The 15,369-nt window shown below is 51.1% G+C and overlaps 1 protein-coding gene across 1 annotated transcript in view; it reads left to right on the top strand.

Annotated features, from left to right (window-relative positions):
• LOC115408660 (filamin-A) overlaps window positions 1-15,369 on the top strand; it is a 53,209-nt gene that overhangs the window by 8,471 nt on the left and 29,369 nt on the right. The window contains 1 exon segment of the mRNA XM_075410474.1: window positions 2,184-2,638. Coding sequence (XP_075266589.1) covers window positions 2,269-2,638 — 370 coding nt within the window. The 5' untranslated portion in view covers window positions 2,184-2,268.

Below are 15,369 nucleotides of genomic sequence, written 5' to 3'. Positions count from 1 at the left end.
TGGAAAACTCGTCTGCAGACAGTCAGAAAGACACAGGAAAGCAAAGCTGGGCAAAGTTAAATGTCATGGAGCAGACAGGGCTGACCCTGAGGAGGCACAGGAGGTCACTCCCTGACCCCGACCCCGACCCCGACCGCGACCTCTGGCTCCTCCCACTGACCCTGAGCCGCTTCCTCTGGCTCCTCCCACTGACTGAACTACTTCCTCTGGCTCCTCCCACTGACTGAACTACTTCCTCTGGCTCCTCCCACTGACTGAACTACTTCCTCTGGCTCCTCCCACTGACTGAACTACTTCCTCTGGCTCCTCCCACTGCTGCAGACAGATTCAACCTGCCAGAGCTGCCAGGCCATTCAAGGAAAATACATGCTGCTAGGAGAACATGCTAACTCAGCACAAGGAGTGTAACTAAATGGTTAAAGTCAAGCTGAGTCTTTGTCCCTGTGCTCTAGAACTCAAGAGAACAAGTCTCTTTAAACTCTGCCTGCTCATCTGCTGAGTGAGCTGGTCTGTCTGCTGGTCTGTCTGGAGGTCTTCCTGCTGGTCTTCCTGCTGGTCTTCCTGCTGGTCTGTCTGGAGGTCTTCCTGCTGGTCTTCCTGCTGGTCTTCCTGCTGGTCTTCCTGCTGGTCTGTCTGGAGGTCTTCTTGCTGGTCTGTCCCTCCTGACCTGGTCCAGGATTGTGGGAGCAGTGAAGCAGTGAAGACTCTCCTGTCTGCAGGGTTTGAGTCAGACTGGGGTCTGACGGGTCCAACATGGAGCCGGTTTAGCTGACAGTGAGTCAGGACGGTGAGTCAGGACACATGCTGGTTAGTCAGAGCTGGTCTGGGACGGGGGACGGGGACTCTGGTGTTTCTGAACAGGGCAGGCTCCTCTCTGTAATCCTTGATTGTGAGAAGCTGAGTTTTTGAGGTACTTGAGGATCCAGGAATATCCGAAGACTTCTGAAGGACTGATCGTGATTTCACTATTCAAAATGTTGAAGGTTCTTCGGCTCCGGTTCTCTGGCGTCCCGCTGGGCTCTTCACCTCACTGTCTTTAGTAATTCTGAGTCCCACCAGCCTGGGACCATAATGCTTCACTAGCCTGAGGCCAGAAACCAGCTCACTGTGTCAGAAACAGTCTAAAGGTCTGATCCCTCACCCCCAGGAAGCCCTGCCGAGGAATTACTCTTGTTTCACTGTCCAGCTGATGTTTGTTCCACATGGGATGATTGGTGTAAAAGTCCTCTCTGTCAGCTGTTTTTATCCCGAAGGTGATTATTATGAGGATGATGATAATGTAGAGCTGTCCTCAAGAAACATGCTACACCTTCACAGGACGCTCCGCCTAATGCTGTCAAACTGTCTTCATTAAAGGACCCAGCAGAGGCGAGAACAGGGTGACAACATGAATAAAGTGCATTAAACTGTTTTTATTATTAGCATCCATGTTTGACTAATTTCATGTAAATTTCTTCCAGAGACTTCATGAAAACAGTTCTGAAAACACTTTATTTAAAATGAAATGGAATAAGTTTCACATTTCGTGCAGAGAATAAAAAGTGAACAAGTTCCATCAGCACACTTGGCTTCTGAGGAAGAAAACCTTCTCTTTCGTCAAAGAAACTGTTCTATGTTCAGAATTGATCATCCTGAAGTGAATTAAATGACTTTCTAATGGTTTGGAGGTGCAGGGTTGAACTGGAGCACCAGGTGGTTTGTCTGGGCCCCCAGGCCACAGGTTGGACCACCAGGCGGTCTCACCGGGCCCCCGGGCTTTATGTTGGACCACCAGGCAGCCTGTCCGGGCTCCCGGGCCTTGTGTTGGACCACCAGGCGGTCTCTCCGGGCCCCCGGGCCTCGGATTGGACCACCTGGCGGCCTGTCGGGGCCCCCGGGCCTCGGATTGGACCACCAGGCGGTCTCACCGGGCCCCCGGGCCTTATGTTGGACCACCTGGCGGCCCGTCTGAGCTCCTGGGCCTCATGTTGGACCACCAGGCGGCCTGTCCGGGCCCCCGGGCCTCATGTTGGACCACCAGGCGGCCTGTCCGGGCCCCCGGGCCTCGGATTGGACCACCAGGCGGTCTCTCCGGGCCCCCGGGCCTCCGGTTGGCCCGCCCGGGCCGGTGCAGTCCGGTCCGTTACGCGCCTCCTCCCCGCGCGGCTATAAGTCCGGTAACTCCTCTCCTCTCCTGTGCGCAGAGCGGTGGCGGAGAGCGGCGCAGCGAGCAGACTAGACTCCACCCAGAAAAATCCAGCGAACCGACTCTCAGCCGAGGCCATAAAAATGAGCGGCTCCCACCCCCGGATCCACCAGAGCGCCGCGCCCGCTCCCAACGCTCTCTCCCCGGACAAGGACGCAGAAATGCCCGCCACGGAGAAGGACCTGGCCGAGGACGCGCCGTGGAAGAAGATCCAGCAGAACACCTTCACGCGCTGGTGCAACGAGCACCTGAAATGCGTCAACAAGCGGATCGGGAACCTGCAGACGGACCTGAGCGACGGGCTGCGGCTCATCGGGCTGCTGGAGGTGCTGAGCCAGAAGAAGATGTTCCGGAAGTACAACCAGCGGCCCACGTTCCGCCAGATGCAGCTGGAGAACGTGTCCGTGGCGCTGGAGTTCCTGGACAAGGAGAACATCAAGCTGGTGTCCATAGGTGAGTGATGCGTGACTGATGAGCACCTGGCTCCAGGTGTGCGCGTGCCCGCGCCTGACGCACCGGAGGAGAGGCCGACGCTCCTTCTGCGCGTCAAAGCACCGCAGCGCCGGTTCGGAGTCGGTTAACGGCGCCGTTAGCGGGGCGGGCCGGGGCGGGGCGGCTCCCGCAGCAGAGTCGGTCCTCCAGACTCGGCTCTCCGGAGGAGTCGCTCCGCAGCCCGCTACTTCAGTTACAGTTACTGAAGTAACTGAAGGGTTCCCCTGTGGTGTCATGAGGTTCCTACCGCAGCTCTACCCGGTCCTCAGGAGCTGAGCGGAGTTCTGCTGTCAGACCTCATGATCCACTTCGGCTGTCAGCAGAACCGGCCCTCAGAACCCGCTCTCCTGATCCGGATCAGCAGAACCGGCCCTCAGAACCCGCTCTCCGGATCCGGATCAGGAGAACCGGCCCTCAGGACCCGCTCTCCTGATCCGGATCAGGAGAACCGGCCCTCAGAACCGCTTCGTTCACTGCTGCTCGCCACTGAGCTGCTGAGTGTTTCCATTCGGACAGCAGGCGTTCCCCAACTGCTTTTGTCTTGAGCTGTCCGCATTCCAGTACCCCCCTCCATACCCCCACCCCCCTCCATACCCCCACCCCCCTCCATACCCCCACCCCCCTCCATACCCCTCCCACCCCCAATCCAGACCGGACCGAACCGATCCTGTTGAGCTGAGCTCCTCAGTTGCTCTGTGTAAAAACTTAGTGGGCCTGAATGGAACTCAGGCCTGAGCCACACACACACACACACACACACACACACACACACACACTGGTGCATTGTGTGTGTGGCCGGGGCAGCGGGCCGGGGCTGGGTCTCCACTGCAGACAGGACGGGGTAACATGAACGTTCTTCCTCTTCCAGCTCCGGGTTTGGATGGAGGAGCAGCTGAGTGTGGGCGGGGCTTCAGCGGTTGAGCCTGTTGTTTTCTTGAAGTGGGGGGGCGTTGGGGGGGGGGGGGGGGGTGGTCCACATGTTCAGTCATCATTGAATGAAGTATAAAAATCAGCGTTTCCATTAGTGATGCTGTTATGGTGCGTTCACACCGGACGCGTCGCAAGCTTCGCGGGCGGCGCTTTTCTATGCAAAGTCTATGTGGACGAGCGTCGTGGAGCGGCGGGCGGCGCTTCAGGAGCGTCAGGAGCGTCGATGCCCACGACACGCGTCCCCGGCGTCAGGAGCGTCGTGAGCGTCGCTTTTTGAGAGTTCGGAAAACTGAACTTTCGACGCGCTGCTGCTGGGCGTCAACCAATCAGAGACGATCCCTCCGGTGCTACGTCACTACGTTTCACGTTGGGACCAGGAGTCCGGAAAAGAAAGACAACGATGGAAGACAAGTTGATTGTGGCTGTGCGCGCTCGTCCTGAGCTTTATGACACGTCATCAGACCGCTACCGAGACAAGAATAGAAAGGATAGGGTTAGCTAGCTGACAAATAAAGCCGAGCCACTCTGCTGATGCGATCCGCCATAGCTGGGAACAGAAACCAGCCTCCCGCGCGCCGATAAACTGACGCGCGCCAAGAGCGTCGTGAACGTCGTGACCACCTGGTGTCAAGCGTCATGCTTGAAACGTCACGAGCGTCAGCTTCGAGGCGTCCCAAGCGTCGACGACGCCCGCGACGCGTCCGGCGTGAACGCAGCATTGAAGTGTTAGAATGAAGAACCAGAGTCTCTGTTTCTCACCTGAACTGGATCACAGGGTCAGAGTGAGGCAGCCGTCCAGGGCCAGGCGGGGGGGACCAGCTGTGTGAGGCGGGGCCGAGGCAGGGGTGATCAGGGGTGATCAGGTGTGGCCGGGTGTGTGAGGCAGGGGTGATCAGGGGTGATCAGGGGTGATCAGGGGTGGCCGGGTGTGTGAGGCAGGGGTGATCAGGTGTGATCAGGTGTGTGTAGCGGGGGTGATCAGGTGTGGCCGGGTGTGTGAGGCAGGGGTGATCAGGGGTGATCAGGTGTGTGAGGCGGGGGTGATCAGGTGTGATCAGGTGTGTGTAGCGGGGGTGATCAGGTGTGTGAGGCAGGGGTGATCAGGTGTGATCAGGTGTGTGAGGCAGGCAGGGCTGATCAGGTGTGTGAGGCAGGGGTGATCAGGTGTGATCAGGTGTGTGAGGCAGGGGTGATCAGGTGTGATCAGGTGTGTGAGGCGGGGCTGAGGCGGGGGTGAGGCCTCTCACCCTGCTGGACAGCAGGAGTCGGGGGACGGTGGAGCAGAAGACGGCCTCATGCTGACCTGGTGAATGTGTGCCTGTACCTGGGGTTCTGGGGTTCTAGGGTTCTGGGGGAACAGCCGGATCGGCTGTTTTCACTGAAGACTTTGAGTCGACCCCTGAGGGAGCACAGTCGGAGCAGCTGCAGGCTGCATGTTCTCCCTGTGCATGTGCTGGATTCCTCCCGCAGTCCGTCTCGTCCACACACAGTAATGTCCGAGGGGTCGACTGACAACCTGCAGCCGTCCTCTGGACCGGCTGGACCGGCTGGACCGGCTGGACCGGCTGGACCGGCTGGACCGGCTGGACCGGCTGGACCGGCTGGACCGGGTCCCGGAGGACGGACAGCCCTGCTGGACGGAACACACACCACCATCACCCCAAGCGGGTGTGTGTGTGTCATGTAATCTGAAAATGACAGGAGCTCTCTCTCTCTCTCTCTCTCTCTCTCTCTCTCTCTCTCTCTCTCTCTCTCTCTCACTTCCTCCTTTCTTTCAGACACACCCAGACAGCAACCCTCACCACAGATTACCAAACTGCTGCCTCCTCTGTCCTCTGTCCTCTGATGCTGCTGTCCTCTGATGCTGCTGTCCTCTGATGCTGCTGTCCTCTGATGCTGCTGTCCTCTGTCCTCTGATGCTGCTGTCCTCTGTCCTCTGATGCTGCTGTCCTCTGATGCTGCTGTCCTCTGTCCTCTGATGCTGCTGTCCTCTGTCCTCTGATGCTGTCCTCTGTCCTCTGATGCTGCTGTCCTCTGTCCTCTGATGCTGCTGTCCTCTGTCCTCTGATGCTGCTGTCCTCTGTCCTCAGAGCAGAGTCTGTGGTGACCAGCAGCCTCCAGAACAGTGGGCTGGTCTCCAGACCGGTGAGCAGGGCCTCAGTACTGGATCTGTGGTGTTTCAGTGTGAAGGCTCCACCTGGGAGCTCCCCACAGGGAGAACGGGTGGCTCTTTTTCCAGAACACTCTCTGGTCACTGGGTAGTCAGCTCCAGAAGTGTGAGTCCACTGTGTGAGCTGGGCGATGCGATGCCGGGTGTGTGGAGTGTTGTCCTGCAGCGGGCCTGGCAGGGTAGCAGAGTGCGTCCTGCTGGGTGATGAGGACTGGGTGCTCAGCAGACTGACCCTGCTGGGTGTCGAGGACTGGGTGCTCAGCAGACTGACCCTGCTGGGTGTCGAGGACTGGGTGCTCAGCAGACTGACCCTGCTGGGTGTCGAGGACTGGGTGCTCAGCAGACTGACCCTGCTGGGTGTCGAGGACTGGGTGCTGACGGTTCAGCTGCTGCCAGCTGCCTCCTCAGCACTGCTTCCCCTCACTGAGCCCAGCCGAGGCGGAAGGGTGTGGCAACCGCCTGCAGAACAACCGCTGCCGTCTGCTTTCAGGATGTGTGCTGTTGTAAAACCTCCGAAGCTGAGACATGAGGCGTCAACATGTTAGCATGTAGCATTCATGGCATCACTGATCAAACTGCAAACAGCAAATGCAGAGCTCTGCTTCCTGCAGCGATGCAGCAGCTCTACAGCTGCTCTATAGTGACTCTATAGTGACTCTACAGCTCCTCTATAGTGACTCTATAGTGACTCTACAGCTGCTCTATAGTGACTCTACAGCTCCTCTATAGTGACTCTATAGTGACTCTACAGCTCCTCTATAGTGACTCTACAGCTGCTCTATAGTGACTCTATAGTGACTCTACAGCTCCTCTATAGTGACTCTACAGCTGCTCTATAGTGACTCTATAGTGACTCTACAGCTGCTCTATAGTGACTCTACAGCTCCTCTATAGTGACTCTACAGCTGCTCTATAGTGACTCTATAGTGACTCTACAGCTCCTCTATAGTGACTCTACAGCTGCTCTATAGTGACTCTATAGTGACTCTACAGCTCCTCTATAGTGACTCTACAGCTGCTCTATAGTGACTCTATAGTGACTCTACAGCTCCTCTATAGTGACTCTACAGCTCCTCTATAGTGACTCTATAGTGACTCTACAGCTCCTCTATAGTGACTCTATAGTGACTCTACAGCTGCTCTATAGTGACTCTACAGCTCCTCTATAGTGACTCTACAGCTGCTCTATAGTGACTCTATAGTGACTCTACAGCTCCTCTATAGTGACTCTACAGCTGCTCTATAGTGACTCTACAGCTCCTCTATAGTGACTCTACAGCTCCTCTATAGTGACTCTACAGCTCCTCTATAGTGACTCTACACCTCCTCTATAGTGACTCTACAGCTCCTCTATAGTGACTCTACAGCTGCTCTATAGTGGCTCTACAGCTCCTCTATAGTGACTCTACAGCTGCTCTATAGTGACTCTACAGCTGCTCTATAGTGACTCTATAGTGACTCTACAGCTGCTCTATAGTGACTCTACAGCTGCTCTATAGTGACTCTATAGTGACTCTACAGCTCCTCTATAGTGACTCTACAGCTGCTCTATAGTGGCTCTACAGCTGCCCTATTCACCTTATTCAGCCCCGCCCATTTTCCAATGGGCGGGACTTCCTGTTTTGAGTAGCACTTCCGGTAACGGGGTACTGGCGGTGTTTACAACTGAGCAAATGATGTAGGAAGAAACGAAAACCTCTTTAAAAATCACAAATGAAAGGAGTCTGCCTCATCCGCGACTTATTATAGAGAGGGAGGTGGCCATGAAGAAGTGGCCACAGGTCATGTATGGCGATATTTTCAACTATTTCGTGTTGTCTCTTGGTGCGGCTGGCTCGGCTATGAGGAATTATAAGAGCACTGAAGCCTATCAGTATTTGCACAGCGGTACAGTCGGCGCTGTTTTGTCACATCAAGAACGGGAATATACATACATTTTGTTTTGTCAGGTAGAGATGATTTTCTTCCCAAAGTTTTGGATATAAGCCGTTTCAGCTGATGGTTTTGATTAGGAGTGTGTATTCTCCACAGTTAATAATAAATACTTCCATAGATTGGATCAATTTAATCAGTTGTTTCAGCCCCTTTTACAAATGGAAGGTACTTGGGCTTGAGATTGTTTATAGTTTAATGAAATGTGAAAAAAATAACTTCAAATGAAGGCCTTTTTATGATTCTACTTATTTTTTTTTAATTTAAAGCTAAGCTATTGATTTAAATGTGCTCTATTCCTTGTTGTCAGTTGTTTCCTGTCATAATGTAGTGGTGTATTAATGAATTATTGAAAGATCACAAAACAGTCAGTCAGAAAGCAGTGATATTTTACTGAATTGACAATTCTTCAACAGTCCATTAGATGGTACAGTTTAAATATCAAAGGTCATATACAGCATGACAGAATAAACATTTTGTTTAGCAAAAGTTCTACATGACAAATAAAATAATTTTCCTTGTTTTACAATTCAAACAGTGTAAAATTGAATGTCTTGTGTGTGTTTGAGTTGATGAGTTACTGCTAAATAAAGACAGTGGCTGAACAATCCACAAGCTAAATCTGGTGTGCCAAATTACGATGCTGCAGTGTTGGGCGAGTTACTTCAAAATTGTAATGTGTCATATTTTTCCTTGGTACTCCATAAAAATGTAATTAATGTGTATTACATACCACTGCCTGAAACATTTAACTGAGTTGTCCCACCTTTGCATATCAGATTAAAGTATAGGTTTATTTATTGACTTTAAGTAAAAGGTAAAACAAGTATGTGACAGTCATAAGTACTATCACTGATTCAAGGTAATGTAAAATTTTATCAATCATCCTGAAAATCAGAAAAAAATAGCAGTGCCCGACATTCAAACCACAGTGGCTCTGAAGACGGTGCAGCATCATGATAGTAAAAGAAAAGGCTCCAGCTCAAACAGTCCTCACAGCAGGACTCACCAGACCAACATTCACTATGCAATTTATGGTGTACAGATATCAAAACACTTTATAAAAAGTACTCAACACAAACACACACACACACACACACACACACACACACAGAACAGTCAGTCAGACAGGTGGTTGCTGGGTGATGCTCTGTAAACTCTGTGGCACTGCAGCAGCAATGGTCTCTCTGGGCAGCCACACAGTGTCAGACCTCAACTCCTCCATGACGTCCAGCCATGCAGAGACGATCCTGCTGATCCAGACTGTGACACACCGAACCCCTCAGCCAGGTCCTCCTGCACGGGGTTCTGCCGGAGCTTCATGAGTGTCTTCAGGATCTGGTCTCGGACGTCCAGCTGGAAGGTGCTGACGTGGTCTTTTGTTAGTTAATCTGCCAAAAGGTTAAAAGTGTCCAGAGGGAGAGCAGTGTGGACGAGGCAGAGATGGTCAGAGCGTCAGAGTGTTGGATGCAGCTGGGATGCTGCTGAACACTGTCGCTGGATGACCCTGGAACGGCTGGTAGAGAACAGGACTTCCAGCTGGGTCCTGGTCTGACAGAGGAAGGCAGGAGGTTCAGCCTGGAGCTCGCCGTCTGGCGGCAGGACTTTCACTCCCAGCACTGGGTGATGCAGCTGAGAAAAAAGAATGATGGGTTCATTTCAGGTATGATGCTACATCATGTTTCCTACCTGGTGTGATGGAAACAATATATAGATGTCAAAAGTGTGTAAAAAGCTTGAGTGTATTTTCTCATGTGATGTATGGATGCTCGCACAGAACAGTACGTCTGTAATCCAGTTACTCTTGGGACAATAATGAATTTTTATGTCACAATAAAATTGCACTTCAGCTTTATCATTTTACTGTAGTAAGATATCTTTCACTAAAAGCCAACGGAAGTCCACTTCATTTAATTTGAAAGAAATAAGGAAATACGAATACATTTGACATTTACTATTATTATTATTATTTTTTTTTTTTATTGACATAGATCATGTCATCGTCAACGTTGTGCCAGTGGAAGTTGTGACTGAGTCTCTGCCTGGGAGGACACTGCTGTATCACTCTGCTGCATCACTCTGCTGTATCACTCTGCTGTATCACTCTGCTGCATCACACTGCTGTATCACTCTGCTGCATCACTCTGCTGTATCACTCTGCTGTATCACTCTGCTGCATCACTCTGCTGTATCACTCTGCTGTATCACTCTGCTGCATCACTCTGCTGTATCACTCTGCTGCATCACTCTGCTGCATCACTCTGCTGTATCAATCTGCTGTATCAATCTGCTGTATCACTCTGCTGCATCACTCTGCTGCATCACTCTGCTGTATCACTCTGCTGCATCACTCTGCTGCATCACTCTGCTATATCACTCAGCTGTATCACTCTGCTGTATCACTCTGCTGTATCACTCTGCTGCATCACTCTGCTGCATCACTCTGCTGCATCACTCTGCTGTATCACTCTGCTGTATCACTCTGCTGCATCACTCTGCTGCATCACTCTGCTGTATCACTCTGCTGTATCACTCTGCTGCATCACTCTGCTGCATCACTCTGCTGTATCACTCTGCTGTATCACTCTGCTGTATCACCCTGCTGCATCACTCTGCTGTATCACTCTGCTGTATCACTCTGCTGCATCACTCTGATGTATCACTCAGCTGTATCACTCTGCTGTATCACTCTGCTGTATCACTCTGCTGCATCACTCTGCTGCATCACTCTGCTGTATCACTCTGCTGCATCACTCTGCTGCATCACTCTGCTGTATCACTCTGCTGTATCACTCTGCTGCATCACTCTGCTGTATCACTCTGCTGTATCACTCTGCTGCATCACTCTGCTGCATCACTCTGCTGCATCACTCTGCTGCATCACTCTGCTGCATCACTCTGCTGTATCACTCAGCTGTATCACTCAGCTGTATCACTCAGCTGCATCACTCTGCTGTATCACTCTGCTGCATCACTCTGCTGCATCACTCTGCTGCATCACTCTGCTGCATCACTCTGCTGCATCACTCTGCTCCATCACTCTGCTGCATCACTCTGCAGCATCACTCTGCAGCGGTCCAGTGTTCTCCAACATGCAAACGGAGGTTGTTGTCATTTCTGAAACAGCTCCTGTGGTTTACTGTGTTATTACCTCTGCCAGGAGGTTATGTAATCACGTTGGTTTGTTGGTTTGTTGGTTGGTTGGTTTGTTAGCAAGATCACGGAAAAAGTAATGGACGGATTGCAATGAAACTTAGTGGAAAGGTGGGTCTTGGACTAACTTAGAATCCATTAAATTTTGGTGATGATCCGGATCATCACAATTTTTTTAAAGGATTCTTTATCACTTACCGATAGGGTGTACCGCCCAGCGGAACTTTAATTTTAGTTCCTAGTCGGACCTGTTTCACGGACGGAACAGTTGCACAGCAGCACGACAAAATCACCACAAGTTGGCTTCTCTTCAAAACCAGGCGCCAACCTCCGCTCATAAAACATGAAGATAATACAAAAATGCAAAAAAGCTGTAATTCCGGAGAAATTCCAACAGGGGGCGATGATGCTGGTTTCAAAAAGAGCCCCAGTCTCATTGGAACCCTTTCAAAAATGCTGATTTTCAGAGTGAAAATAAACATATAAAGCTCCTGGATTCAGAACAGGTTCTGGTCTCTGTCTCTAGTTTCTACAACCTGCTGCTTCACCAGACTCTGATTTCAGATAAATCATCTCTTGATTTTATATTACGAGTTAAAGTTTTGCATAAATCGCCCTATCACAGCATCTCCTCTGTCCCCGTGATGCGGTCACGTGACGGGCTGGACCAATCACATTTACATCCGGTTTCAAATATTCAATGTGGAGACGTCCTGCTGGACTCGCTTGTGGTCTTCAGAACGGCGGTTGGGAACGCTATGGGTGACGTCACGAAAGGTCTGTCCATTTATTTACTGTCTATGTTCAAAACTTGATCAGAGCTTCGTCTGTAAGTGATTTCACCCGATGTTGGACTGTTTGTTTCCTTTCTTATGCATCTCTACATGTCCGTCATTGTGTTGTTTTTTTATTGCTGACTTACGCTGGGGTGACGACTTTCATTTGACCAGTGTAGTACTGTATCTGTCCAGCAGAGGGCCTCAGTACTACGTCTTAAATTGATGACAGGCTTTTTGTTTACATCTGTTTACTGATATTTATATATGGTGTTCTTATTGTTGTTAGTGACTGATTTCATCTGTGGCGGAGGTCTGCGCTCTCGGAGTGCCAAATTCTAGTTAACCCTGTCACAAGCTAATGCTAATTCCTGGAGCAATAAAAAACTGATTCAGACCAAACTTAACGTCTTAACAACGTTTCAAAATAACAGAGAGAGGATCTTTTTACCTCGCTGATGGCAGAGCTAGGTCTTCAGTGGAAGCAGAGCTTTGGTAGAATGGCTGGAGCTGCGCTGACAGTGACCGATTCAAGCTGTGCGTTCACTTTATTCAATGGTGTTTACGTACCCAGAGGAGCCCTGATATTTTTGACAATTATCTACACAAGCCAAGGATAATCATTACGCTATCATTTACAGTGTTTATTATCCCAACTGTAATTGCAACAGCTGTTGTTTAAAATGTAATTAGTTACCTGCCTGTCTCTTAAGCTTACGTCGTGGCTTCTTTAACTCAGCCTTGTAGCCCAGCCGTTTCTCTGGAGAGGGATGAAGTGGTGAGGGATGAAGTGGTGAGGGATGTAGGTCCACAAAGTGACAGGAGAACACATCCGGACGCTTTGGTGGCTTTTTTAAATGGGGTGGCTTGAGCCAGCAGCGGAGGTCTTCTTCTTTAGACGAGGCGGGTGGAGTTTAAAAGCTGGTCCACAGCGTTCAGATCCAGCCTTTCCAGGCTCTAAACAATACCGAGACAGAGAGAGCTTCATCTTTCCCCAGTTGTTGTGGCTCCACGGACAGCGCAATTGATGCCAAACATGTTAAAATTGCTAAAAAGAACAGTTAAAAGTAGTGAAAGTAGCGAGAGGACTCGGTGTTGTTACAGGGAAAAGACGGCCAACCGGAAGTTGCTCTCAAAAATGGCGCCGCCCAGCAGCACTTCCTGAATAAGGTGAATAGTGACTCTACAGCTCCTAAATCTTTGGATGTAGCCATTTCATCAGATTTTTGTTTTGGACACTAGATTTTTGAGAAATGGAGTAAAATGACTTTAACTGCTAATGAAGGTTAAAAAGGTCAAACCGTCAACATGTCTCAACTGCTCCAACTTGTTGAAACTTCTGAAACCTCTGAACTTCAGCCGTGTCTTCTGAATCATCTCGCCATGAAACCTAAATGAATTGCACTCATTGGACACACAGTGGGAAGTGTTCGGAGGCTCCAGATGAGGGTGATGGTTTGCGGCGGTCTCCTCTCCGCTCTGTGATCACATGAATGTTTGTGTTTTTCATTCTCACACTGGAAACTTCATGTTTGGGTCCGAGCTTCGTCCAGGATGGGACTTTATTCTGTACAGAACGTTTTAATGCCCGTTGAATTAACCGCCGTCGGCTGTTTGTCTGGCCGCTGGTGTTCCTGTAGTGTGCCCCTGCTGGCTGGAGGGAGAACAGCCTTTCTGATGAAGGCAGCTCCTCTCAAACTCTTCTGATCAATGGATCCTGGAGTTAAGTGAGATGGTGAAATAGAAACGGGATGCAGGTTTTTAGAATAGAGTTCAGGTTTTTTTTTTTGTCTTGTTCACAGTATTTCTTTATGTCCTCACTCGTCCACTTGCCTCAGAAAGCTTCGTACCTCTGAGAATTACAGCTGCTTGCAGAAAAACATCCTGAAATCTGACCTATAATCTCACTGATTCTTCAAATAAGTCGTCAAACTGTCTGAGTGAGTGATGTCCAGACAGCAACAGACGAGGGAAATAATGGAGAAACATTTCTTCAACGTCTTCATCTAAAGATTCAGAATCCTGTCTCATCTTAACAGATTCCATCCAGTAAATGTCTCATGGTGATTTGTTTTTTCTTATGGGTATGAAGAGGAAATGTTCTTCTGTATGTTTTAAATATTGTAGAGAATGTTTGTGACTGACGTGGTGACGGTGTGACCGATACTGCAGTGGTCCAACAAGGTCTTATGTCCAGGAGACGTCCTCAGGGAGCCAGAGCAGTGCTGACGCTCCTCCCAGCTCGGTCTTTCCAGATAGTTTATTTTGAGTTTCGGTATCGTAGCGCTGGGCGATGGATTGACCCGTCCGCCACAGCCGGAGGACCAGCTGTTAATCTTCAGCGTCCAGACGGGTGATGGACGGAGGGACGGCCGCCGAGCGCCCAGCAGAGAGGCGGCGGCGGTTCGGTTCAGATGCTATACTTCCTGTTGGCTCTTTATCAGTGGCATGACTTCCTGTGTGCCTGCTGGGAGCAGGGGGGGCGGGGCACCTCCCATGACATCAGGGCTGGAAACTCGCCTCTGATCACACTTTCCGAGCTTTTCTTCCTTTATATGAACCCAGTGCTGGTATGTGGAGTTTCAGGAGCTGGGGGGGCGGGGCTCCAGTGGGGGTCTGGGGCTCTCTGGGGGGGCGGGGCTCCAGTGGGGGTCTGGGGCTCCCTGGGGGGGCGGGGCTCCAGTGGGGGCCGGAGGTGGATCTAGACCGGCTCTTTCCAGGACTGAATCATATTTACCAGGCAGAGAAGCATCTGATGTTTCCAGGAAGCAAACTGCTGATTAAAGCCGCATGGCATCCATCAGCCCCCCCCCCCCCCCCACGCTCCCCCCTCCTTCTCCCTCCTTCCCCTCCTCCTGCTGTTTGTCCTCTCTTCCTCTCTCTCCTCCTCATGTCGGCCTCTCTCTCTCCCTCTCTCTCTCCCTCCCTCTCCCTCTCTCTCCCTCTCTCTCCCTCTCCCTCTCCCCCCCCCCCCCCCTCTCTCTCTCTCTCTCTCTCTCTCTCAGTGTGGGCTTTTAAAAATGTCCCACACAGCACTTTTCTCCTCATTTTGTTTTCTTCTGCCTGGCTGTGCCTGGGTCCTCCCCCCTCGTCCCTCCCTCTGTAACCAGAGCCCGGGGAGCGGGACGCCGGCCAGCCTCCACTTTGCTTCTGCCCTTTAAGGCTAAAAAACCAGGAGGAACTTTTTTCTCCGTGTGTGTGTGTGTGTGTGTGTGTGTGTGTGTGTGTGTGTGTGTGTGTGTGTGTGTGTGTGTGTGTGTGTGTGTGGTGTGTGTGTGTGTGTGTGTGTGTGTGTGTGTGTGTGTGTGTGTGTGTGTGTGTGTGTGTGTGTGTGTGTGTTGGGGGGGGGGGGGTAGGAAGGAAGAGGTGGAAGTGTAGTAGGTCTTCGATTGGGGGTCGGAGAGGTGTGTGTGTGTGTGTGTGTGTGTGTGTGCCTGCATGAACTGACATGACAGCAGTGCTCAGAGACTCTGGAAACACAACTTTCTGAAAACACGCTCTGAGGTGGAACTTTTAGAAAACACTCTGAGTCTGTCGTCATGTGAACCAGAACCATCAGCTCCACGGCAGGTCTGCTCAGTACACCAGAACCATGTTCCCCCAGAGAACCAGGACTCCCAGTCCAGATGGTCCTGGTCCTGGTTCTGGACTGGACCTGTGTTGTTCTCAGTGTTCTCCAGATTGTTCTCTGGGTTCACCATTCAGCCAAACATCAGTGGCGACTAGCGGAG

Source organism: Salarias fasciatus, chromosome 20 (genome assembly GCF_902148845.1).
Source record: "Salarias fasciatus chromosome 20, fSalaFa1.1, whole genome shotgun sequence".
NCBI classification, from domain to species: domain Eukaryota; kingdom Metazoa; phylum Chordata; class Actinopteri; order Blenniiformes; family Blenniidae; genus Salarias; species Salarias fasciatus.
Note: the sequence above shows the minus strand (reverse complement) of the source record. Positions and strands in the feature narration are given on the sequence as shown.